The sequence below is a fragment of the Tauraco erythrolophus genome, chromosome 4, assembly GCF_009769465.1.
Source record: "Tauraco erythrolophus isolate bTauEry1 chromosome 4, bTauEry1.pri, whole genome shotgun sequence".
In the NCBI taxonomy this organism is placed as follows: domain Eukaryota; kingdom Metazoa; phylum Chordata; class Aves; order Musophagiformes; family Musophagidae; genus Tauraco; species Tauraco erythrolophus.
In genome coordinates, this window is record NC_141468.1 from 60,290,097 (window position 1) to 60,315,163 (window position 25,067).

The 25,067-nt window shown below is 56.1% G+C and overlaps 4 protein-coding genes across 7 annotated transcripts in view; 1 reads left to right on the plus strand and 3 right to left on the minus strand.

Annotated features, from left to right (window-relative positions):
* GCAT (glycine C-acetyltransferase) overlaps nt 1-19,681 on the minus strand; it is a 29,402-nt gene extending 9,721 nt beyond the window's left edge. Inside the window, exons 1-9 of one of the 2 annotated variants that reach the window (XR_015222131.1) lie at nt 19,483-19,681; nt 19,260-19,390; nt 18,527-18,628; nt 17,873-18,019; nt 17,434-17,588; nt 15,801-15,883; nt 15,252-15,423; nt 14,736-14,857; nt 13,979-14,312 (exon numbers count right to left, since the gene is read on the minus strand). Coding sequence is in view for 1 of the 2 variants with exons in the window: in XM_086611080.1 (XP_086467206.1) it covers nt 14,161-14,312; nt 14,736-14,857; nt 15,252-15,423; nt 15,801-15,883; nt 17,434-17,588; nt 17,873-18,019; nt 18,527-18,628; nt 19,260-19,390; nt 19,483-19,681 (1,263 nt within the window). In the remaining variant the exon portion in view is untranslated. Of the gene's footprint in view, nt 1-13,948; nt 14,313-14,735; nt 14,858-15,251; nt 15,424-15,800; nt 15,884-17,433; nt 17,589-17,872; nt 18,020-18,526; nt 18,629-19,259; nt 19,391-19,482 lie in introns of those variants that run through there. The other variant, XM_086611080.1, reaches the window with a different exon arrangement.
* Nucleotides 5,813-9,017, minus strand: GALR3 (galanin receptor 3). 2 transcript variants are annotated; one of them, XM_009981361.2, is made up of 3 exons: nt 8,959-9,017; nt 7,315-7,686; nt 5,813-6,698 (listed from the first exon to the last, which is right to left on the minus strand). In XM_009981361.2, the coding sequence occupies exons 2-3, from the start codon at nt 7,662-7,664 to the stop codon at nt 5,813-5,815; spliced, it is 1,236 nt and encodes a 411-aa protein (XP_009979663.1). In that variant the 5' UTR covers nt 7,665-7,686; nt 8,959-9,017. The 2 variants fall into 2 exon arrangements, with proteins under 2 accessions (XP_009979663.1, XP_086466645.1); XM_086610519.1 differs by lacking the exon at nt 8,959-9,017 and having other exon boundaries at nt 7,357-7,664.
* Nucleotides 10,279-11,046, plus strand: LOC147528891 (noggin-like). The gene has a single exon (XM_086610979.1). The coding sequence runs from the start codon at nt 10,279-10,281 to the stop codon at nt 11,044-11,046; it is 768 nt and encodes a 255-aa protein (XP_086467105.1).
* Nucleotides 19,682-21,946: 2,265 nt separating the features above from the next.
* Nucleotides 21,947-24,318, minus strand: H1-0 (H1.0 linker histone). Of its 2 annotated transcripts, XM_086610218.1 has the most exons (2): nt 24,309-24,318; nt 21,947-22,697 (listed from the first exon to the last, which is right to left on the minus strand). In XM_086610218.1, the coding sequence occupies exons 1-2, from the start codon at nt 24,316-24,318 to the stop codon at nt 22,132-22,134; spliced, it is 576 nt and encodes a 191-aa protein (XP_086466344.1). In that variant the 3' UTR covers nt 21,947-22,131. The 2 variants fall into 2 exon arrangements, with proteins under 2 accessions (XP_086466344.1, XP_009984966.2); XM_009986664.2 differs by lacking the exon at nt 24,309-24,318 and having other exon boundaries at nt 21,947-22,899.
* Nucleotides 24,319-25,067: the final 749 nt, after the last annotated feature.

Genomic DNA, 25,067 nt, shown 5'->3' on the forward strand with positions numbered 1-25,067 from the left:
AATAGTGTTCCAATGTTTTTTTCTGAAAGCTCTGAGAGGGGAAGAAAGCACGTGGTTGTTGGAAGAATTAAAATAATCAGCTGGCAACCTGCTAAGGCTGGTCATGGATTAGGAACCAGCAGCTAAACCCAAAAGCAAATAAGCAGAATTCCCTAGAGCTAATAGTGCTACGTGCCCTGACAGCCCTGTCACCCCATTACTTCTCTGCCTGTGAGCCGGCAAGGCTGCCCTGGCTGCTTGCATAGTGTCTGTACAAGGTCCCGTTCCTGTGAGCGCAAAGGGAAACACAGGCAGCACTTGAGCCTCTTGCTCTGCCAGGGAATTAGAAGCTGTCCTCGTAACAGCTTTCCGTCTCCCCCAGCCCTGTGTGTCTGCAGATGGGGCAAACCCCTCCACCAGGGCTGCCAGATTTGCACGCAGGGGCGTAAGCAGGATGAGCTTCTTGGCACCTGGGTCTGACAGCTCCCAGCAGAGTCCGGCTCACGGCACGCATGCCAGGGAGATGCCAAGCACCTGAACCAGCACACAGCTGGCAGGACTAAGTTGCTCCGCAGAGGGTAGCTATGCCCAGTTTGCAGGAGAGCTGGTGTCAACCACTAGCTGCAAAGCCCCAACCTACTCTTGCCTCTCCCGTTCCTTCTGCCCCGTGCCAGCTCCCAGCTTCTGCGCTCAGCCAACGTGGCAAACCAGCCTCTGAAGGGTTAAAGTCGAGCTCATCAGCCCGAGTGATGAAAGTAGAAAAGAAAATATAAGCAAGGAGTCATTAATTAAGGCAAGAAGCTGAGAGCGGAGACTGCAGAATGCTAATCAGTCTGGAGGAGAGACTGCGTGGAAAGCAGCAATCAAGCTCCTTCAGCTTTAATTAAACCTGGCTCTAGATCAAGGACAGACACCTTTTCTTCACCTCTGCCTTTGAGCTGAGAAGCCAGTTGGAGCGTGTACGCTGTTACTGGGCAGACAGGAATTCCCTCCTGGCTCCAGAGCCTCTCTGACCCAGGCTCAGCATCTGCCCTTCCCACTCATGAGCTCCCCAAAATCAGGGCTTAGCTCCAGGCAGAGCTTAGGGATGGGAGCCAGGGCTCACAGATGCTTGCCATGCTAAATGCACCTTCTCCCTCACGTCTTCTCTCTGTCCTGTTTTATTTAGGCTTCACCCCAACGTGCAGCAGTCAGTCCTGACCCAATCCACCACCTTTGTGAGCTCAGACCAGGAGAAGTGGGATCAGGGGTGAGCAACAGCCCAGCTGCATGTGGGCAAGAACCAGCAGCATCCAGCTGTGCCACATCACTGCTCCTGACTGCCGTTCCCTTCTCCCTCCAATGCTTTGCCCCGTGAAGTGAGTCCTCACCCACAGAAATGATGTACACATTCGTGTTACCTGGAGGCTGCTTGAGGCCATGTGAGCTGGCCGCCAGCCACGGCATCATTTACAAAGGGCAGCTGCAGGACTAGCCATCCCTGGGAAGGTGGGCAAAGCACGATGGACACGTTTCCGAAAGGCATCGGCTGCACAGGAGCAGAAGCCACCACAGAGGAGGAGAGCTGGAGAAATCAGAAACAGGGATAGGATGTGAGGGAGGTTCAAGGTGCAGAGAGCAACATCGAACACTTTAATGGAAAAAGAAAAATATTTCCTAACGCAGCGCTTCAGCTGGCCTCCGCACAGGGAAAGGGGTGTCCTTGGAGCTCTAGCAAGGCGTGCAGCAGCTTCAGCGAGGGTTAGAAATACCACGTCACCTGGGAATTTTAAGAGCGGGCAGGACAAAGCAATAAAGGAAGATTTACGCAAGCAGAAGCAGAGGACAGAAAGAGAAGAGAAATAAGGCGGGGGGCTCACGGCTGTGCTCACACACATCACAGCCCTGCAAGCCCCTTGCTGCCTGATGTCCCCCAGCCCTGCCGTACAATGCCTACAGCACTGAGAGCGTCGAAGGGCATGGTTGGAGCCACAATCCCTTTACTTTTGACGCAGCCTCCAGCTGCCTCGCTGAAGTCCCACCATGCACGGGGACAAGCAAGGACACCAGCAGCTTCTGCAGCCCGTGCGGGGCTCAGGACATCAGCGACGAGGCTGCGCAGCCTCCAACAACTTTGTGTTTGCTGCGGACTCATGTTGGCAATCGGCTCCCAACGATCAGCGGGCTGGCAATAAATGGCTTCTCTGCCGGCTGAGGCTCCCCAGTGTTAGCTCCCTCGCTGTTTTAATTAGCGAGAAAGCAGGATTGCAGTCCCTGCAGATTTCCAGGCTGCTGAGTCTGCTGTAGCACCCAGTCTTTGCGTCTCTGTCTGGAAAGTCAGCCTGTAGGACTTTGCCGGGAGAGATACCTCCGTGCACACACCGGCTGTGGGCAGTGGGGTGGGGGGCAGTGAACTGCCATGGAAGGAGAACCATCTGCCCTGTTCAGGGCAAAGGTGTTCACTCTGAAACCTACTGCTGCTATGATGATCTGTAACTTTCCCACCTTCAGTGCGGAAGTCTAGAGTGTCCCACAATGTCGCTGCTTTCCCTCTTTCACTGCTCTTAGGGCATTATGGGTGAAGATCTGCCTCACGTTAAGAGTGGCACACTTGGGAGCCACACAGCACTTAGTAAATTCCATATGTAATCAAGGAAAAGGAGAGGTGTTGCAATCATATAAAGTTTACTGTAAACACTGAGCTGTGATGGTGGCAGGTCTCGTGATTTTTGACCAAGGCATCCCAGACCTGGCTACAGGATTGTGGAGGAGGTTGCTGAAGGAACTCTGTGGGGCTTGAGCTCAGTTTAACAGGTCTGTATGAGCAACCTCATCTCTTTTGCTGCCAACAGAAAACCGTCTCAGTGGGGATAAGGTGTGGGCCTGATGATCTGGCCTCTTCCAGAGCAAAGCAAATCCCCTGGGATGTGGTCAAAAAGTGTGATGCTAACAGAGATTTCTCCCTTACCTCTCACCATGGAGGTCCTTTCACAGGCCAGTCCCTTTTGCTTCCTCAGGGCTTGCCTGGCCAGTGAAAGCAATTTGTTTTCCCTCTCCTGATATCTCAGGTGATCTGTCTTTGTCCCCTTTCCGAGGCTTCTTCCTGATCTTGTCCTACAGCATCACCAAAAGCTCCCAGGCCACAGGACTGAGGTTCAGAGGCTACACCTGTGTCGGCAAACAATGCAGGATCTGTCCTGCCTGCACTCACAAGCCAGGCGGCATCACACAGCTTCTGTCCCTACGGCGAAGCTCTCTTGTCCCTGGAGAGGGTGGCCTCAGGTGGCTGCACAGCACGTGGACTTGGTACACTGGGGAAGCTGAGTACCTTACTTGGTCCCCCTCCCCTCTCCACTCATGCAAGAACTACGTGACAAAATGGGAGCTGCATGAAGTCAGCCACGTGCCCAGACCTGGCTCTGCCAGGGACAATGGCAAATCACAGGATCGCAATGCTGAAAATCCCACTGGCTCCCTCCTCACACGTCCGCTAGGCTGATCAAAGGCCTTGCTTGGATGGTGTTTTTCTGGGCTTCTCTAGCAGCCTGATGATGCAGAAAAATGCTGGAGAAACCTGCCGTGAGGCTGCGGTCCAACACAGCCAAGTTATGCTCACCCCAGCTCCAGAGCAGTGTGACACTGTTGGGGTGGGGAGAAGGCTCCTGCCAAAACATGGGTGCTCTGCCAGCACGTTGCTTCCCACTTCCCTCATGCGCTCTCGTCCTCCCTTCTGCCCTCTGCTTCTAGCCCCTCACTTCGCCCTGGCTCCTCCCCGCCACTTTCTGTCCCTGTGGATGGCTCCCACCCAGCCCCACACATTTCTCATTTATATTGCCCCCCTCCACCTGTCCTCTCACCATCCCTCCTTTTCCCTCTGTCTGCTTCTGTCTCCCTCTCCTACAAATTTCTCTTGAATACCAGCACTTCTGGATCCATCTTAAAACCCTCATCTTTGCTTCTTCTGTACACTTCTGCAAAGTCAAACAAAACAAATGATGACCTGCTAGTGCATCAGGAGCACCAGACTGTGGTGTTCACCCCCAACCACCTCCACCACCTCCAGCCCAAACCGCAGAGCCCCACGCCAGGCAGAGATTGTACCCAGCACACAGAAAACGTGGCAGGAGAGTGAAATTACCAGGGTTTATTAAGGTCAAACAGGGGAGGAATTCCAGCACCTTCTGGTGAACTTGATTTCTTGTACCACCTCACCATCCCTGCGGCACTTCCCATCCTTCCCATTGTCAGGCCAGGAGGACTCTTGGCCCTGCTGTGGGGTGTCATTTAGCTGCCACCACAGCCAAAGGCTCCTCCGTGGCTGCTTGGGGAAGCAGGGACAGAGCAGGGGAAAGTTTTGCTCCCAGGCTGACATGGGTCCCACAGCAATCCCACAACAGTGGCCCTCTTGGAAGATGTCTCAACCTACCGAGTGGTGTTGGCCTCATACTTTCCTAGAAGCCCTCTCCATCAGGTAGAAAGGGGCACTGAGGAGATGGGATTGAACTAAGCATACATGGGTGTGATTAGCCGGTTTCTTTCCCCTTTGTCTCACCACAATTGTCACCTGGCTCCACAGCTCATTTGTCAGCTTGGCTACTTTCTTCTGCTTTGGTGACAGCCATCAGTCCACTCACAATCGTCATCACATGGAAAAAACTGTCTGGCCAAGTCAGTAAACCAGGCGCGTGGGGCTAATATCACTGAATAATGTCACTGCTCAGAAAGCAACAAGTCCTTCAGCCCCAAAAGGAAGGGATGAAACTTTAAGTAGCAAGCAAAGACCAAAGAGAAGGCAGCAATCCCTCAGGAATTTGCAAAAGGCAAACGGAAAGTAAGCAGAGAGGCAGATCAAGTGGAACAACGTGGTGGAAGGAGGAGTTACCAGGTTTGTTTAGGGAGAACTGAGGATGGCTATCAGGAAATATTTCTGAACTGCAAGAAGCATTACAAATTGGGATAATGTCCTGCAGGATCTGCTTGCAAGAGCTACAGCCAGGTGCAACAGAGCTCTAGGAAGCACCCTACAGAGAGTACTTCTGGTGGGGCAGGGTGGAGAGAAGAGACTGGACAGATGGTCCTTTCCTCCTTGAACTTCAGAGAAGACACACGTGCAGAGAGGAGGCACACAGAGGTGTTGGCATACAAGCCTTTCCATTTTTCACCTGCTATGGCATCAATCATTTGAGAATGACTAGTGACTGCTGCAGAGCTGGCACCATTGAGCTGTTGGCACAGAGGGCTGACTTCCTTGTACATCAGCCATTGTGGCAAGCGTCCTTTGATCTGGATGCAGGGGCTAGGGAAGGGGATGGAGGTGGACAAGGGCTGCCCCTGGCCTATGGGAAAAGAAGGGCACATGGGCAGGGGACAGTGTTTCACTGCTTGGGGCTGTCAGGGAGAGAGGCTGCCAGCTACTCTATTCGCACTCGGGTCCCCATGCACTCTCTCCATCCTTCCCACCCATGCTCTGATGTGCCTTTAACAGCCTGGATTTCCTACCAGGATGTTTTCATTTTGGTTGCCTCCCTCTTAGAGTTTCAAGGTGCTGCACAAAATTAGCAAGTTAGGAAGTTGGAATATGGACGCCTTAAAACCTGTTGCAGGAACGCCACCCAGGTCACTTGGCATCACATTAACACATCCCTCCATTCTGCATCTATACAGGTTGAATTTGCCATTCCTACATGAATGCTGTGGGCCAGTGAGTGAACGTGAGTGGGGACAACGGATTAACCATTGCCACAGCATCTTTCAGTGGCTTTTTTGCATTCATTCCCCTCTGCCCTACATTATTCTGCCTGTTTGGGAATGGAGTGGTTACTCACTAGCTGGAAAACAGGTTTCTCCACTTTGTTCATCTGTAGTGAACAGTCTGAAACTCCCGAGTTCCTCTTGGAGCGGTCATGGCTAGGGGATGGCCAGCTGTTGCCAAACCTTCCTCTTCCAGTAGCTCCTTCTGAACAGAGACCATGGCATCTTGTAGCTGGTGAGTCTGTGCTCTGGCATGACTGGCACCTTCAGAGTCTCTCTTCCTGGTGTTCCCCTCTGCAGCCTGAGTGACCTCAGTGTTGCCTACACAGAAACCTCTGGTGCTGTTGGTGAAACCTTTTCCCACATTGATCATGTGGACTTTCTCTCCAACTCTCTTCTTGTTCTTCCTGGTCTTGTTCTGAAAGAAAAGGCAGGTGAAGACCTGCTTGAAACCCTTGCGGAAATGCTTGGAGATGAGGGCATAGACGATGGGGTTGAGGCAGGAGTTGGCGTACGAAAGGCAGTGGGAAGCCAGGCGGCAAGCATAAGTGGCTCGGTTGAAGGGGAAGTGGCCAAACCAGAAGCACAGGATGACCAGGTGGTGGGGCAGCCAGCAGAGGCAGAACAGGATGGCCACAGCCACAATCATCTTGGTGACCTTACGCTTGGCCTTCCGGGACTCCGAGATCCTTTCTATGGGGTCTACGGAGGTCCACAGGAACTTGATGGTCCTGGCATATGCCAGGCTCACCACTGTCACGGGCAGGAGGTATCCAAAGACAAAAGTGAGGATGTCCAGAATCTTTCGGCGCTGGTCCTCCCAGACAGGAACACAGATGGGCACTCCGTGGTAATGGACAATCTGGTAGTAACTGAGGTACGGCCCCGCAAACAGCAGCGACAGTGACCAGATTGCTACGATGGCCACTCCTGCATATCGGGAGGTGCGGAGATCCCGGGACTTTAGTGGATAGCGAATGGCCAAGTACCTGGCAAGGAGAGGAAGACAAAGGAGAGACCAAACACAACATGGGTGAGGTGAGCTCTCTCCCTGCCCTGTGAAGCTGCCGTCTGTGCACCCCTTCCCATGCAGCCACCCATTTCTCCCCCTCCCCACCTCTTGGTAGGGAGGGTTACAGTCAATTCACATAGAGATCAGAGTCATCCCAACAGCAGGTCTGGGATCTCCATCACCCACTCTGCTGTGCCAGCTCGGGAAGGGCAAGCAGAATGCGTCTAGAAGCAGGGAAGAGAAGGATAGGAGCAGGACACAGAAGGCTCCCTGTTTCTCCTGTGGTGTGTTGCTGCCCTGGGGCTTTTGCTGTTCTTGGTTTTGCATGGAGGACACCAAACCTCAGCATATGCGTGCACTCCTCCTTCCCAAGTGAGGGCTGGGTAACTAGGCCGAGAGCTTGGCTTGGTGCTGGGAGAGGGCATGGGGAGCTGGGGAGGCTGGCTCTGCTGGCCTTGCCTCTGGGGAGACCCTACCTGCTTCTTACAGGACACTCAACAAGGTAAGGACAGGCCCTTCTCCCAGCCCTTAGCTCAAGGATGGCAAACACGCTGTCCCTGAGCTGAGAGATTCAAAGGGAAGGGGACACTTACCTGTCAACAGAGACGGCGGCCAGGGTGAAGCTGCTGGCGTACATGGTGAGGTAGATCAAGAAATGCACAGCCTTGCAGGCAAAGGCCCCAAAGAGCCACCCATCCAGGGTGTAAATGGTGGCCTGGAAGGGGACGCAGCAGACAATGAAGCACAGGTCAGCCAGGGCCAGGTTAAGGATGAAGAGGTTGGTGGTGTTGTACTTGACTTGGCCATTCTGCAGCAGCACGGCCAGCACCAGCCCATTCCCCACAGTACCCAGGAGGAAGATGAGGGAGAAGATGACAGGCACAATAATCCCTGCTGCTTGTAGCTCTGGGCTGCCAGAAGAGTTGTTCCATCCTCCTGGCATCTCCCCATTTGACTCCGGCGACCTGTGTGGGGAGAAGGGGAGGCACAGCACCTGTGCATGGCCATGGCCATAGAGACGCGGACGCTGGTCAGCACTGAACACAGTGGCCACCAGCACTCTGGCCCTAAGGTGCCCGATCCTGGCCTTTGTTTGACATCCATGTTTCTCCCAGAGACGCCAATCCCAACCATCTGGTTAAATGATGACATCAAGATCCTCATGACGTCGCTAGCAAGAATGCTTTTGGGATCAGTCAGCCCACGTCTGCCTGGCCTGAGCGGAGCTGAAGCCCCTTTCTCCCACCCAGATTCACATCCCCACCACAGCGTCTCCCATGCTCCCAGCCCCCTGACCTCTCCTACATTCCTCCTACAATCCCAAAGCCACTAAACCTTTTGGGATTGCTTGCTTTGGCAAGTCTAAATCCTGGCTGGTGTTCAACAGGGCTTGGCTGCAAGGCCATGGGGAAGGGGGCTCCCGTGGGTTGCGAGTGGTCCTGGCACACTCATCCCAGGGCTGTGCCACCTCACCAGCAGAGATCTGATGCCTGGATGACACCTTGCAGCAGCAGCACCCCACCACACTCCTGCCCCAAGGGAGCTCCTTAAGCTTAGACCACCTCTATCCTGGAGCTGGCTGCTCCCTGTGCTGCAGTTATGCTCCACAGAGAAGAGGCAACTAAGGGCACCTTTCCCTGATGCTGAGAGGTGGGGTGGCAGCTGGGAGAGGATGGGGGGAGACCTCAGAGCCGGCTGAAACACAACACGATTATCACTGCAAAGGAGCGTGTTATTACTGCAGCTCAAGGTATGGTGATTTGCTGCAAAACTTCAGCCGTGAGTAACCCACGCTTAGGCGGGGAGCGCAAACAGCCTATCACCTAACAAGCCTTCCCCATGTTGTGCAATCATTAGAACAAATTGTCCTTCACTGAGCAGCAACCAAGACAGAAAGACAGTGTTATCTAGCAACTGTTGACAGCAATTAACTCTTTTTTGGGTCCTAGAAGCTCCTTCACCCCATGCTCCCTCATCCCTCAGCTCACACTACTTCTTCCCAGCAGCCTCTCTATATCACACCAAAAAGTCATCTGTCTCTGTGGTCCCCTCTGTCCTACTGGTAACTATTTGGGTCTTCCATCTGGCCCTGGGGAATCTCCTTGCTTGAGCAGAGAACCCTCGTCTCCCTCTTGGCCATGCACCTCACACATACACTGTGGGGCATCTCTGGGCACCAGTGTGTCCCTGCTTAGGGAGCCCGAGGCCACCTCTCAGCTTGGGAAGCCGGCACTCACCTCTGCGAGGAAGGGCCTGCAGCTTTGCTGCTCACTCGGGAGAGACCTCTGGTCCAGCCCAGGCAGTGGTGGTGAGGAGAACGTGGGCCACTGAAGAGTTTGTCTGAGCGGCGGCGTCACCTCTACCTGATGTTCCCCTGCTCGATGCCAGCTCTACTCTCTCTTCTCCTGCCTCCCACATGTGTCTTTCCTTCTAGAGCTCCTCTTCTCTCTCTCTGTCTCCCCCTTTTCCCTCCCTCTGCTCTTGCTGTTGATCCATTGATCTCTGTTGTTTTTTTTTTTTTTCCCCTCTCCCTGAGGTTGGGTTTAGAGTTAACTCCTCTCTGCCCAGCCTTCCTGCAGACTCAGCTGCTCCCCACTCCAGTGAGGAGGGGGCAGCAGAGAAAAAGCCCATTGTCCTATGGTGGGACAGGGAGGATGGAGGGGGGCAGAGTCTCATGAACTCTGGCGCACCTTGCGGGCACCCATCGATGCTGGGTGTTCTGGACATATTGCCGAACACCTCCGGGGAACATGAATATCCCACCATGCTGAGCCTGTCCCCTGCCCTGTCCTTGGGATATGGGTTTAAACCCTCTGCAGCACAGGCAATTAATTGCTATTACTAGCTGTTATTAATTAATTGTTAGTAGCACAGCACAGAGCAGATCGAGTCTCTCCCACAATATCTGACCCAGGGAGGGAGGGGAAGGTGGGTTTTGGTTTCCCTCCAGCCCAGGTCTGCCCTCCAGCAGCACTGCTGGGGTGCTGCAGTGTGGGGCTGGAGGACAAGCCACCCCAGGAAGCCAACTCCAGAGGTTCGGCTCTGTCACAGCTGCCCGGACAGCACGTGTGCTGGCTGATGTGCCAAGAGGTGACAGTGACCCATGCAGCCCTCCTGCCCCACCGCCATGTCCAGCCCCACGATGGGACCTGTGCCCTGCAGACTTCCAGATGCACCAGGGCCGAGCGTGACTTGGTGGTCCCTTCCCAGCAAGACCCAAAGGCCACCAGCTTCCCCTTGCTGGGAAGGTCCTGGACGTCTCTTCCAATGATGGGGCGGGATGTGGAGGAGGAGGAGGAGGTGCTGGCCCCCTCCCCTCCACGGCAGCCCCGATGCCCCCGTCAGCGGCACCCCTCGACCTGGCGGGAGGGACGGTGCGTCCTCCCCTCCCCGCCTGCCCCGCTGCTGGGACGGAGCGGGGTGTCCCCGCCGGCCGCTATCAGCCGCTGTAACCAGGGAAAAGGGGAAGGTCGCGTCTCGGGATGCGGCGATAACCCGGGGGATGCGGCGGAGCGCAAACCCGCAGCCCGGCACAGCCCACCGCAGCGCTGCTCGCCATGGAGGGCCCCCGCCGTGGCTGCCTCCTCCTCCTCCTCCTCTGCCTGCTCCCGCCGCCGGGCGCCCTGGGCCCGCCGCCGCTGCCAGAGGAACCCCGGGAGCCGCCGCCGCCGCCGTCCGGCACCGCCGACCCCGCCGCCCACCTGCTGCGCGGCCGCCCCTCGGCCCCGGTGCGGCCCTACAGCCTCTCGCTCGCCCCCGAGGACTACCGCTACTCTCCCAAGCCCCGGCACCTGCGGCCCGGGCGGCTTCGCCGGCTGCTGGGCTCGGCCTTCGACCCCTTCTGGATGGCGGCCGAGGAGCCCCGGGGCCGCAACGGCAGCGTCCCCGAAGAGAACCTGGAGTCCCTGAGCCAGGACCTGGCCGAGGGGGCCGGGCGCTACCGCCGCAAGCTGTGGCGGGAGGCAGAGGGGCTGGAGCTGCCCGCCCTGCTGCCCCCCGGCGCGGGGCTGCCCCCCGAGCTCCCGGAGGCGCTGGCCCACCGCCTGCGGCAGTGGCTGGTGGAGCGGGCCGCCTGCCGCCTCACCTCCGCCTGGGTCGACCTGGGACCCGTCTTCTGGCCCCGCTGGGTGCGCCACACCGCCTGCCACACCGGCCCCCCCGGCTGCTCCTGGCCCCCCGGCATGACCTGCCGCCCGGCGCAGCTCACCCACATCAAGCTGCTGGCCTGGCACTGCTGGGCGCCCCGGCCCCCCGGCCCGCCGCACTGCGCCTGGCGGCAGATTCCCTACCCCGTCGTGGCCGCCTGCAAGTGCTCCTGCCGCTGAGGGGGCTGCGGGGGGACCCCCCGGCACCTGTTCCTGCAGCCAAACGGCCTGAAGAGGCGAGCAGCCGCCTGGACTCACCCCCGGGGCCGGGGAGACGAGGTGGTCCCCAAAGCAGAGAAATAAACCACCAGAAGGAAGCAGGGAGCGGCCGCAGGCATTGCTGTTTCTCTCCAAAGCCCCTATGTGCAGGGAGGACGACGGCTTCGCCCCTCGCCCACCGGTGCGGGGAGGCATTAGTGCTGGTGGGGGCCCTTGAGCGGTGTTTATCTCTGGCAAAGGACGTGGGATGCGAAAATCGCGGCACCCCATGGCAGGTTCAGACCCTGTTTGTGTCAGCCCCAGCGGGTTCGGTCTGAGCCAGGGCGTCCCTGCTTGTCTGGGCAGGGCTGCAGGCTGGGAGCGAGGGCAGGGGGATGTCCATGGGGAAGGGGCAGGGGGAGGTGGGTTGCACATCAGGGTGGAAACTGTGGCATGGAGAGGGGCTGGAGGGCATCGGTGGGAAGGGAGGCAGGTTTGGGACTGTGAGAGTGAAGCCTGGTTAGTGTTATTCAGCCAGGCAGGTGGAAGAAGTTGGGAGGGCAGCAAGGAATGGAAGCATGCTGGAAGAAGCATCCATGGGGCTGGAAGGTGTATGGAAACGGGCTGAGATAGGACAGTCCCCTACTTCGAAGTACAATGGGAGAGACATGGGGATCCCACACCTACCCCACATGACGCAGAGCATGATGGTTTGGGACTGGGGGGCCCTGCAGAGCAGTGCGTGGGGTCTGGGGTGGGTTGGCAAGCCCTGGGTGGGAACTGCATCCTCAAAAAGTGGCATCTGCCTCTACATCCCACCCAACAAAAAGTCCTCTGCTTTCTGGGCCAAAAGCTGCTAGGTCGGGAAGCCTTGAAGAAATAAATTGCTGGAGGCTTTGCCTGGGAATGCAGTATTAACGCAGCACCTGCAGTCGATGGGCTCTGCATTATTCATTTCCAGCCATGACATCGCCTGACCCTCCTGCCTTCCCCAGGCTCCGGTGCTCCCCACGCTGCCACGCAAGCTGCAGGCTGCTGCAGAGCTTGGCCTTGAAGCTGGTGGAGAGGCAGCAGGAGCACGGCAGGTCGGCTGCCAAGAGGCCTCTCAGAGAGACAGAGGGGAGAGGGAGGTCAGGGCACCTGACGAGGAGAGGAGGCGGAGGAGGAGAAGGGGGGAGCACACGTGTGCGTGCAACTGCGCGCATCGCAGGGAAGGGAGGCTGCCGCTGCTCTTGCTTGTGGCTGAGCAGCTAGACGTCTGTACGACTGCTCTCCTGTTGAGGGAGGACTTGAAACCTGGAGCAGGGTTAAACTGCTTGGGTTGGTTGCCCTGAGTGGAGCAGAGATAGAGGCAGGGCTGCCTGCAGAAGCCCAGGGGAGAGAGGGAGGCCTGGGCTGGGGACCAGCAGGAGGGAGGGAAGGAGGGGGGGGGAGCATGGTACAGGTGTGCAATGGAGATGTACAAGTAGTGGGGAGCAAGGGGGAGCACGTGCATCGAGCTCAAAACAGCAGTGATAGCAACTCGAACCCCCTGTACCACCTGGCTGAAGCTTCATCTCTTCCAGGTTGCAAAAGACGCCTGAGCTCAACCCCCTGCCATTTCCCCATTATATTCCCCATTCCCAAAATATTGCCTTTTGATAAGGGCGGAGATTTTGCAGCACCATGAGGGTCTGGCACCACACATAGGGAACTCCATATCGTACTTTATCAGCGGGCTGAGCTCAGGGCCCTGGGGAGATGGAAAATTAAATAAAATCAGCACACGATTACACTACCAGGTGCTCTAACAAGGTCTGGTGGCAGCCCCATAGAAAATGTGTTTCTCCCCTGCTTTTTGCGTCCCGTAAAGCACTGCAATCCTGCATTAACTTCCTACATTTTTCTGCAGTTGCTCTGGTTCAGGTCAGATGCGTTAATTACCCCATAGCTCGCTCCCTGACTGCCTAACAGCAGGGAGCGTTTTTGGAGCAGGTCTTTGCTGATGTGACTCAGTGCTCCGGCACCCAAGCACAGCCCAGCCTTATTCTGGCTGGAGACTGTCCCAGGCTTGTAGGCAGCTGGTACTCAGTTCAGCACATGGGCAGACTGCAGGATTTTTCATCTGGAGCAAAGGAGGTGCAAACAAAGCAATCCTGAGAGATGCCCGGGACCCACTTGTTCCCTCTTGAGTTCTAAATTGCTATCCCAGCGCAGTTTGGAAGAACAAATGCAGAGATCCCAGCCTGCTGTGGGTTCTCTGCTGTGCAGACAAAGTACAAAGACAAAGTACAAAAGTAAAACACAAAGTGCTTTGTCTGTTTTGCAGCTGACAAAGTACAGATTTGTCACCTGCTCTGCTCTCGGTCTCAGCCCCAGGCAGACGCAGGCCCTCTCGCCAAGCTCCTGGCCTCTGCCACCTCGGCTTGCCTGCTGCCTGACAGCTGCTCTGGGGCGAGATGCAGCTCCCAAGGCAGGTCTGGGAGTGTTGCAGAGATGGGCAAAGCCTTAGAGCTGGCCCTAGGGACCGAGCAAGCCTCACACCCAACACCTCAGAGCGAGAAGGGGAGAAAGGAGCACCAGAGCTTCAGCTGGCCCATGTCCTCTTTCCCAAACCAGCTGCCAGGTTGTCAAGGGCTTGGGAAACCCCCCTGCCTCAGTGGGGAATTATTGCCGGCAGATCTGCTGAGGTGATGATGCTGGACCCACAGGAGAGCATGGAAGAAGCAGGCAACCTCGGGCACACCAGCAATGCTATACTTCCATCAGCAGGAGAAAGCAGGAGCTGCAGCGCTTCAGCACCAGGACTGAGGCTTCAGGGAAGATACTGCAGTGTCTGGTCACAGAGAGGGAGCATGGGGATGGGCTGCAGCTCCTGGATGAGAAAACAAGAGCCGGACAAATATCCGCTGCACCGCAGGACACCTTTAATGACACAAGAGCTGGTTGCCAGTGCCACTGCCGGCACCCTGCAACAGCTACAGCCTCCTGCAGGCTGCAATGCCCCGAGGACTGGTCCTGCTTTTGGCAGCGTGCCACTCAAGCCTTTTCTCCTGGCACAGGTGCTCGTCTTGGTCATGGGCAGGGAAGGTGCTGGAGGAGGTGTTTGCTGGCCTCTCAAGGCAGTGCTCCGTGTTTCCGTCCCACCTCAGTGAAGGCTTCCACACAGCGGTCAATGTCCTCGTCGCTGTGCACAGCTGAGATCTGGACCCTGATGCGGGCTTTTCCCTTGGGGACCACAGGGTAGCTGAAGCCAATGACATAAATGCCTGGGGAGGAAAAGCAAGGAGAGTCAGAGCTGGCTGGGAGGGAGGGAGGGAGGGAGGCTGAGGTGGTGCTGGGTGATAGAAAGGCTTTTGGATCCCCCCTCCCCACTCAATAATCATTTCCAGGTTTCAAGGTTTTCAAGTGGCTTCTGCTTCCAAGCATGGACATGAGGGATAAGGCCAGTGATGGGGACAGAGTCCAGCACGACAGGACAAGAGGGCTAATGTAAACCCCGCCAAAAAGAGAAAGGAGGTGAACCCAGCAACATCTAGGTGAGACCAGGAGGACATTTGCAGATGGAGGGTACAGAAGCAACAGATTTCATGCAGGAACATCCTCTGGAGGAGGGATGGTGGTGGCAGTGCCACCAGCTCTCCCTTCCCTCAGGTCATGTGTCTGCATCCAGAACTCCCTCCCCAGTTCACCTCTGTTGAGCATGTCCTCAGCCATCACTGCAGCCAGCCGAGCGTCCCCAAGCATGACAGGGCAGATGGGGTGGTCTTTCCCCGAGATGGTGAAGCCAGCTGCCATCATCTTGCTTCTGAACCTGGCGAGGAGAATGAGAGGATGAGTAAAACCTCATCACTCCTTGGGACCGCTGCCTTGCTTGCCCCTGGGAGCCCCTACATTTCCTGTGCAGGGAAGGGACCACTCTTTTCAGAGTGACCTTTTGCTGTTTCCTGCTCAATGCCAGGGGGACTGCAGCTGCTTGAGGGGGCAGATGCATCCCATCTTGCAGACCATCCAGCTATGTGTGACACATCTGCCTGCACATCTGTCTGACACACAGAGGCACACCCTGCAGTTTCCCCTGAGCACCCCTTGGCCACGACTTGCAAATGCCTTCACGGCTATTGCTGGGTGCAGTGAATAAACACACGTGCACAACTTATTCCTAACGAACCTCTCCCCCTGCTCCCAGCCCAGTACGGCCCCCTCACCGTTGGGTCTTGGCAGCCATGGACTGTGCAATGGCATTGCTGTCCATGAGGAGGTCCAGGGCCTTGGATGCACAGCCCACCACAGCGGGGGGCAAGCTGTTGGAGAAGAGGTACGGGCGGGAGCGCTGGCGGAGCAAATCAATGAGGGGTTTGGGGCCAGTCGTGTACCCGCCTGCAGATGGAGGACAGAGAAATGGATAAGGCACCCTCACGGTGACCTGTTCAGAGGAGGCCCCTCAGTAAAGCCAACCTGTCACCTATGGCAGGAGTTTCAGTACAAACCAGGCCTAAAAATCACAGCTGATGCCCTTTACCAAGAGTTTGCACCTTCACCCCAAAGGAAATGCATAGGGAAGATGACAGCAGAAGGAGCATATGGCAGAAGCTGCCTTGACCCTGCAGCAGAGTCCCAAACTGAGCCTCATGCCACCAGTAGAAGAGGACAACATGCATTTGTTGCTCTGTCATTAGACAGAGGAAGGAAACATCAAAGCAATGCTGTGGAGCTCTTTAGAGTGTGGAGGTCCTTCAACAGGGAAATGTCTTCACCTGCAGCTCCTCCAAGAGCTTTTCCCAGGGTGGAGTTGATGATGGTGACTTTGTCCATCACTCCCAGGAGCTCATCAGTACCCCTGTAGAAAAAGGAATGTCACATTAACAGCCATGCCTGCACGCACCAGGGAAGCTGCTCTACATCTCCAGGTAAACAAAAGGTCTCTGGTATCCCCCTTTCCGGTAAAGGAAGAACACTCCCCTGTGCTAGTTCAACCCAAGTGTTGACCTTCCCTTCTCCTGCAGAAAGGCTAAGCTGGGATATCTCAAGATAAAGATTACAGGTTCTTCATCTCTACCAGATGGGAGAGTGCTCAAACTTCCTGCACAGAACATTAATAGTCCAAGGAGAGTGCTAGTCATCATTGTAGCTCTTGCATGCGCCTCTGACACGCCACACCATTAACACACATCAGAGAAAAACAGTTGCCTGGCTAGAGCAGCTGATGTCCTTTGACGTGGGCTGTGCACATCACTGATGTGCTGCCCTAAATGTACACAGGCCTGAAGCACCTGTGTCAAGGTCTACACTAGTGGAACCAACCAGACGTGGCAAATTTGTGCTGCAGCTTCGTGTCCTCCAACCCAAAAAGGCAGGACAGGGCATGGCCACCCAGCTGCTGGCTCTCTTGAAACACAGTATTGTAGACAATAGCATCAGGTTCACACCACAACTAACATAACTCATGAAGCGCTCGGTAACCATTCTCTCTTCCTCGAGCTGTTGTGCACTTGCACACCTCAGAGCAGTCAAACAGTTGTTTTTGCAGCTGCTAGGACCAGAGATCCCACTAGGAGAGAATGACAAGGTCTACCTCAACCCACAGGATGGCTACCATGCTCTAAGGAAGGGGGCAGCTTAGCTCCCACTTCTCACCCATTTCACAGCTTGATGTGGACTTGCCAGCTTCCCACGAGATGTGTCTAGAGAGGGGAGAGCTGGGAGCTCTTTACAGAGCAACTTTTGGCTTTTTCAGAGATGGCTTTCTCCTCTTGTCACCTGCACTATCCCTCCATCTGAGGAGGGACCCATTGCTCATTCCTACAGGCGTTGTCTCACGTGCGTCTGTACCTTCCAGTAGAAAGCAGGAAGTACCACACAATGGAGCGCCTGGCACTCGTGCATGAATAAAACGAGCACATGAAGTGTCTGTTCTCAGCAAACACCTGCAGCAAGTGCACAGCTTCACACTGGGAGGATCTCCAGGGGATAGAGGAAAAAGCTGCCCCGAGGGAATTATCAAACTGTGCAAGCTAACTCCACAGAACCTCCAAGACCCAAGCATTTGAAAGTGATAGCTGAGAGGAGAAGGATTCAGAAATCAGGAAGTCAAACTGCTTGCCAGGAGAAACAGATGAGATGGTCACACCATCCCTTACAGACAGAGAAGTGGCTGTCATGTTGGGATGGGTCAGTGCTAAAGTACCTCCCTTCAATCCCCTCAGATGCCTCAAAAGGGATATATCATGAGGGGACGAAGGGCTGAGGCAAAGGTGGGGTGTGAAGCCTTCAAGAAACGGTGGTTGCAGGAGCCCCCACACAAAAACACACTGGCCATCACCACCTTTGGCCTTGCCTCAGAGGTAATCAGGGTTGAAGGGGAGAAACAGGGGTAAAGCAGCCCCTTACCGGCCATTGGGTCCCAGGAAGCCTGTCGCATGGCATTCATCAATGAAGACCAGGGCATCGTACTTCTGGGCCAGCTGGCAGATCTCCCTTAGGGGTGCGATGTCACCATCCATGGAAAAGGCACCATCGGTGGCCACCAGCCGCAGACGATGTTTCTGTGGGAGGGAGAGCAGCATCCTCAGGGGTGAAGATGTCACCCTGTGGAAAGGGGCTGGCAAAGGAGAACGAGACATAGTCCAAGTCCTGTAGGGAGTGGATGTATCTAACCAAGACAGCACATTGCTTCCTCACCTTGCCTATCCATGCCTACCTGTGCTTATCAGCAAAAATGATGCCTATTGCATGGGAAAAGGCAGAGCTCACCTTTCGGGGCTAGTTATTGCACAGGTAGCACAGCAAGTGAGTACCCTCATGTTGGGTTGGAAGAAAACCTCCATACCTGTGCATCCTGCAGCTTGGCCTCCAAGTCCTGCATGTCCATGTGCTTGTAGCGGTACTTGTTAGCCTTGCACAAGCGGATCCCGTCGATGATGGACGCATGATTCAGCTCATCTGACAGCACCGCATCCTCTGGCGTCAGTAGGGCCTGGCCACGCAAAACAGAAAGGATCATACTTTGCTCCAGGGCGCCACTTCACTGAGATCTTCCAGCATCTCAGTGCGGAGGACAAGGCTGCGTTTGATTGCAGCTGCCACGTCTCTCCTGGCACCGCTAAACTTTCCACTTCCCTTCCCAGCCACCTTATCCCCTCTTGCCTCTGGCTTCTGAACTCAAAACCTCCCTCCCCTTCCCTAGCAAGCATGGGGGATTGACCGTTCTCCTTCCCTACGCTTCCAGGGGGAGGACAGACCTCCCAAGAAATGGGAGCCCTCCGCAAAAGCTGGAGCTGGCTGAGGAAGGGGGAGGTGAGGGCTGATTAAACAGCTCTATGTGGCTCCTCCAGTCCAAGAGCACCAAGTCAGGGTTCTCCATCATCAGTCACTGACACCTTCTCTGTTGCACAGAGCTCACATAGGAGCCTCTGGAAGGCATAGCAGGCACATCGTTGTCACCTCTCTCCTCCACGCACAACACAAGCGAAGCCCTGCGAACCTCAAAGATACCAGCGTTGGCATCAAAGCAGCTGGCATAGAGAATGGCATCTTCCCGCTGGTGGAAACATGCGATCTTCTCCTCCAGGTCCTTGTGTATGCTCTGAAGAGAAGAGAGGAGCAAGCGTCACCGGTGGGGCAGCACAAGCTCTCACTTGTCCGCTGCTGTTGGACGCCGACTGCAAGGGGAGGAAACAGCCAGGTTTTATCCAGAAAAGGTGTGTGTGCGTGGGAGAAGTTACTTATGTTCAGAAGGTGTTTGCAAACATGGCTTTAAAATGTGGTTATGGATATGGATGCCAAAATGCAGCAAGGAGGCTCTAAGCTCCCCACCCACGAGGTAGCTGCTATGAGTTTTCTCTGCACTGAACCAGCCGGGGATCTGAAAGGGTTCCGGTGGGGATAAATCACGGTGGGTTTGACAGAGCCATTTCAAGTCAGGCTCACTGTAATTTTGACCCTTAAAGGAGGGAAAAAGACATCCATTTTGTGAATTCAGCATTCGTTTTCTGAATTCAGAGAGGTGTTTTGTTTCTTTGCTCTCTGAGGGCTTGTAATGGTTTAAATTCGCGTATTTCCAGATCTTTGGCTAGGAGAGACTTGGCAGGCTTTTTTTCCTGCCCGGCCACGTGTACCTTAGTGCTGTGCACGCATGCGAGTGCCAACAGAGGTCTGAGCAGAGCCTCTGAGAAAGGCTACCCCGGAGCAGGAGATGCTGCCCCGGTGCCCGGTACCTGGGTACCGCAGATGAAGCGGACAGAGCTGAGCCCGGCGCCGAACTTCTCAAGGGCCTCCACGGCAGCGCGGATCACCTCGGGGTGGCTGGAGAGCCCCAGGTAGTTATTGGCGCAGAAGTTGAGGATCCCTGCGGGAAGAGAGTGAGAGAGAAGCATGGGCGTCGCACCGGGGAAAAAAAAAAAAAAAACACGGGAACCCTCCCCGCTGCCCCGTACGCACCGGCTCCGCCGGCCTCCAAGCGGAGGTGTGGACCTTGGCGGGAGGCGATAACCCGCTCGCTCTTCCAAGTGCCGGCGCCTCGGATGTCCTCCAACTCGCTCTCCAGCCGCCGGCGGAGCTGAGCCGACGCTCCCGAAGAGGCCCGGGGGCTCCCGGCCCCGCCGCTCCGCACCAGCCGCACCGCCGCGCCGCGCCACATCCCGTCGCCCCGCCCGCCCGCCCCGCACGCGAGGGGGCGTGTCCCCGGCGGCCATTGGCCGCCGGGGACACGCCCCCTCGCGTGCGGGGCGGGGCGGGGCTAAGGAGGAGCCGGGCGCCGCCGTGACTCCGCCCCCCTCCCCCCCCCCCTCGCCGGGCTCCTGCAGGTTGAAGGGACTCGGGCACCTTCTCTGGGTCGTGTTCGGGGCTTTTTTTTTTTTGTGGGGAGGCTCTGTCCTAAAGGGTTTTGTTACGCCCAAACCGGGTAGTTTGGGATCTCTGAAGTCTCAGGGATTTGGGGGAATCACATCCATGGGATTTAGAGGGGTAGAAGGGTCATGTAGTAGAGCCCAAGGGATTTTGGAGCAACAAGCCGTCATGGACTTTGAGGATCAACAAGGCCAGGAGCATTCGGTGCCACCACCTAAGCGATTTGAGGTCCTCAGCACAGGTGACTTGGAGCCTCGCATCTAGGTGGTTTATGGGTGCCCACCACAGGGGGTAATGAACCATTTGAAAGGATTTGGGTGCATGCAGCTGAGGTGACAAAGGATCTTTTGGTGTGAGAGGTTTAGGACCTACTAGCTGAAGGAGATTAGGTACCGGAGCCCAGGGAATTTGAGTGCCTTTGGCTGAAGGGGTTTGTGACACAGAGCCCAGCTGGATCAGGCATCTCCATCCCCCACTATAGCTGATTGGGGGATTCTGTGGCCAGGTTGGTTTAGACCCCTCATGTCCAGGAGGATTAGGCACTAGGCTCTTGAAAGAGGCTTAGGGTCTTCAGCCTTGGTGGTCTGGGAGCCTTTGGTCCAAGGGTCTTAGGAATAAAAGCCCAAAGGGATTAGCTACCTCCAGGCCAAGGACTTCTGTACCTGAACGTATAGAATTCTCAATGGCTAAAAGGCTCAGGCACCACCTGCCCAAGTGATTTAGGATCATAGAATCACAGAATCATAGAATGGTTAGGGTTGGAAGGGACCTCAAAGATTATCTAGTTCCAACTCCCTGCCATGGACAGGGAAACCCTCCACTACATCAGGTTGCCCAAAGCCTCATCCAACCTGGCCTTGAACACTTCCAGCGATGGGGCATCTACAGCTTCTCTGGGCAACCTGTTCCACTGCCTCACCACCCTCTGAGTGAAAAATTTCTTCCTTATATCTAATCTAAATCTGCCCTCTTTCAATTTAAAGCCATTGTTCCTTGTCCTATCACTACATGCCCTTGTAAAAAGTCCCTATCATCAGACCTATGGATCTGGGCTCTACCATCTGGGAGGGTGAAGACTCTGGGCCCATGGGACTTAGGTACAGCAAGCCCAAGGGGGATTGGGCACCCACAGCCCCTGGGATTTCAGAGCTCCTGGCCCAGGTGGTTAGGGATCCTGACATCCAAGGAGTTTAGACATCTCTAGCCAAGGGGGATTAGGCACCTCCTGCCCGAGGCTGTCAGATCCTGCTGAGCTGTAAGGCCAGCCCCCACGCTCCCTGCCAGCCCTGGCTATCAGGTCTGCCCAGCCCTGCCTGGGGAGGAGCAGGCAGGCCCTGGAGCCATGCCAGCCCCCACTGGGCACAAAGCCAGAATCCCGGGGTGACAGTGGGGCCATGCCCAGCACTCCTGCCTCACCCTGCCCTGGCTGCCCACCCCAGCCTGCCTGCGGAGCTGCCCGCTGCCGTGCTCGGGCCCATTCCTCCCAGGGAGCAAAACTGCTCATAAGCACGTTTGTCCATTCTCACCAGGGATCAACCCCTTCCCGCTTGCTGGACACCTCCGACTCCTTGAAAGCAAAGGTGGACAGATCCTGGCCCCGCTCCACCTTCTCCGTCCTGTCCCTGTCCCAAGAGTCCCTGTCACCACCCAGCTGCGCTGTGGCAGCTCGGCAGACAGGAGGGCAGCCCCATCGCCCGTCAGGCCAGGTAGTTATCTCCAGCACCAGCCAGACCTCACACCCAGCAGCCCAGCACACCTCACCTTGGTCCCATGGTTGGGAGCAGGGAGCCCCTTTTCCTCCTCCGGAGAAGGCCATGGCTCTCGCAGCCCTGCATTCCCGCTTCCCCTCTGACACAGGCAGAGTCTTTGCCCAGCCCCAGCAAACACACAACCCCCAGGAGCTGGGGCAGGATCAGGAATATAAATCCTGTATGGCCTCAACAGACACACAGCCACCCTCACTCCCAACACACAACGAGCAGCCCAGCATTAAAAAAACCAACAGACACACACAAGAAATTTCTGAGATGTTGAAATAAAAACCCAGACCAGTAACTCTTAGAAATGGGAACTCTCCATACCAAAGATGTTCCTTTTTTCTTTCATTAACTGCCTTGTTTTAGCGATTTCGAGACTGGAATAGATCAATTCTTTATAAAACGCAATAGAAAGGAGTAAAAATAAAGGCAAAAGCTATTTACAGAAATCAATGAGGAGAGTACCAAAACACCTCTAGACTTCTCACTTCTTCTTGGGTGATTTCCGGGCGCTGGACCTGGCTTTGGGTTTCGACCGCTTTGCCTTCTTGGGCTTGGACGCCTTCAACGACTTGGCCTTAACAGTCTTTGGCTTCTTGGCTTTCTTCGGGCTGGCCCTTGACTTCTTCCTGGCTTTCCTGGCGGCAGATTTGGGCTTCTTTGCCGGTGACTTGGCTTTCCTGGTCCTAGCTGCTTTCCGGGGTGATGTGGATTTCTTGGCCACCTTCCTCTTCCTGGCCAGGGACTTTTTCGCCTTGTTGGTCTTGGCCAGGCGGAAAGAGCCGGAGGCGCCGACCCCTTTGGTCTGCTTGAGGACGCCAGTGGCAAGCAAGCGCCGAATGGAGAGCTTGATCTGGGTGTCGGCGTGCTGGCCCACCTTGTAGTGGCTCTTCACGTACTTCTGGATGGACTGGCGGGAGGAGCCGCCGCGGCTCTTCTCGGCCCGGATGGCCGCCGTGATCATGTCCGAGTAGGTGGGGTGGGCCGCCGGCCGCCGTGCCACCCTGGCCCGCTTGGGCTTGGCGGTCGGAGTTGGGGCTGGGGCTAGGGCTGGACTCTCCGTCATGGTCGGTGCTTTGCCCTTCAACGCCTCGTTATCCCCTCACGGTGGGAAGCCTGACCCGCCTGGCCTGGGACCCCCGCCCCTGGGCGGGGAGATGCTGGAGAAAGGAGCGGTGAGGAACAACCGCAGCGGAGCCGGTTCGCTGCTGCTGCTGCCGCCGCTGCCGCCAGTCCCGTCGCTGCCTGTGGGGCCACGGTAGCCGCAGACACCCTTTAAAGGCGCGGTGCGGACCGCGGGGAGGACTTCCCCGCGCGCCGCCCGCCCTACCTCCCGCCGCCGGTGCCCCCGTGTGTCCCCGCCACGCCCCGAGAGCCCGCCGGGCTGGGAGAGTAAGGGACATCGGAGGGTGAGGAGTGACACTGGGCAGGGACACTGGGGGGGCAAGGAGGGGCACTTAGGGGGACACTGGGTAGGGACAAGGATGGACACTGTGAGGGGTCACACTGGGGAGCACTTGGGGACACTGGGGAGACAGGGAGGGACATGGCAGAGACACTCGGAGCAACACCAAGACACGTGGAGGGACACTTAGGGGGGATGCTGGGGGTCAGGGAAGGAAATTTGGGGGGGGACACAAGGAGTGCCACAGGGAGAAACATGGGGTGACAAGGATAGACACTAGGAAGGACATTAGGGGGACAAGGAGGTACACTAGAGGAGACACTGGAGGGGACACCAAGGAGAAAAGGGGGAGCACTGGGCTCAAAACAGGCTCAGCAGCAGTACCCCACAGCCCAGTGCCTCTGCCCCGCTCCTCTGCCCTCTTTGCTCCCCATCAGGTGCTTTGGGGACATCAGCTCAGCCCTTGTGCGTCTGTGGCAGGGGTCACAAATAACAGGCTGTCGCCTTTTTAGGGACACACGCAACTCTTTGTGAGGGGACAGAGCAGAGACATATAACGGTGACAATCAGCCATCCTTTCCCAGCTGGGTAAGCGGTCAGCTCTTACTCAGAGATTAAATGTAGCCGCTATTATCATCTTGCCCATAGGGTTTAGATCATGTTTTCCTCCTTATTTCTTAAAAAAAACATGGGCGCAGCCACCACCTGGTGCTCACCAACACACTGTGCAGTGCTCGGAGGTGAACCCCGGCACCTTCAACCCCCCAACACCTCAGCAGGGCATTAAAATACACAGACGGCACCTTTCTGTAACCTCCGTGTGCCCTGGCTGCCCAGGGGCATGAAAACTACCAGCCAGGGACACAAAGAAGTGTATATAAAAATAGATATAGATGTAAAAATATAAACATAAATATAGAAATAATAGAAGAAATAGAAGTATTTTATGCGCCCTCCTTGACATACACATGTGCTATGTGAGGGTGCAGCATGCCCTCATTCTGGGAGGAGGCACTCACCCCCCTCTTGCTTTCCCAGCAGCAGCATCCCTTTGTGCCTCCTTCCCCAGTGCTGCTCTTTCACATGCCCTCCTTCATCTGGGGAGCAGGAAAGGTTCACAGCACCTGCAAACCACTTGACTTTATTAAGAGTAGAGAGATCTTAATTAGAGAGAGGAATAACCATTCTCCCACCTCCCCTGTTTTTGTTTGTTTGTTTGTTTGTTTGTTTTGCTTAAGACCTAACAAATACATCACTTTCTGTCATACGGAGTGCTCTGCTGAGCTCTGGTGGCCTCTGTACAACACTTTGACCGGCCAAAGGACCTCTCCTTTTTCCTTCTTGGGAATAAACCGCTGTCGCTGGCAGGCTGCACGTAGGCAACCCAGGCGCACACAGATAAGGCACCATCTGCTCTTCCTTGGATCCAAGTTTTTAACCGTCAGAAGTAGCTCGCCTGTACACCGGGCTCTGGTCCCAAGCCCCTGGGTTTGGCACAGTGCCACGGGCTGACCGCAGAGCCTCCAGCCTTAAAAACCAGGCAGCTATTATCGGGGCAGCACAGTGATGAGGAGGCAAGGAGGTGGGGGGGGGAGGCAGGGAGGGAGGAGGGCAGATGCTTTACCTAACTTTAGCCAGCTGAAAATTAGGGGTCTAATCTCAGCCAGTCACCTGGGCAGCTCCTGCAGCCAACCAGGGCTGCTCAGCCTCCTCCAGTGGGTGCCACTGCCGGCAGGCAAACATCCTCTCCCCTGTATGTGGGGGGGTTTCAACTCTTTCATCTGGATTACCTCCCTGATTTTTAGCTCATCAAAGAAGGGGGAAGATCCTGTGCCCCCAGGCAACTCAGTGGAGGGAAGGGGTATGGGTGGTCACAGTCATCAGGCTGCTGTTGGCCTTGCACATGGGGGGAATCCCAGTCAAGGTAACTCCCAAACACCCCACTTGATATTGGAAAGCACCCCTTGAACCCTGCACTGTTATACCGATGCACCCTTACCACGCTCTGGCCATGA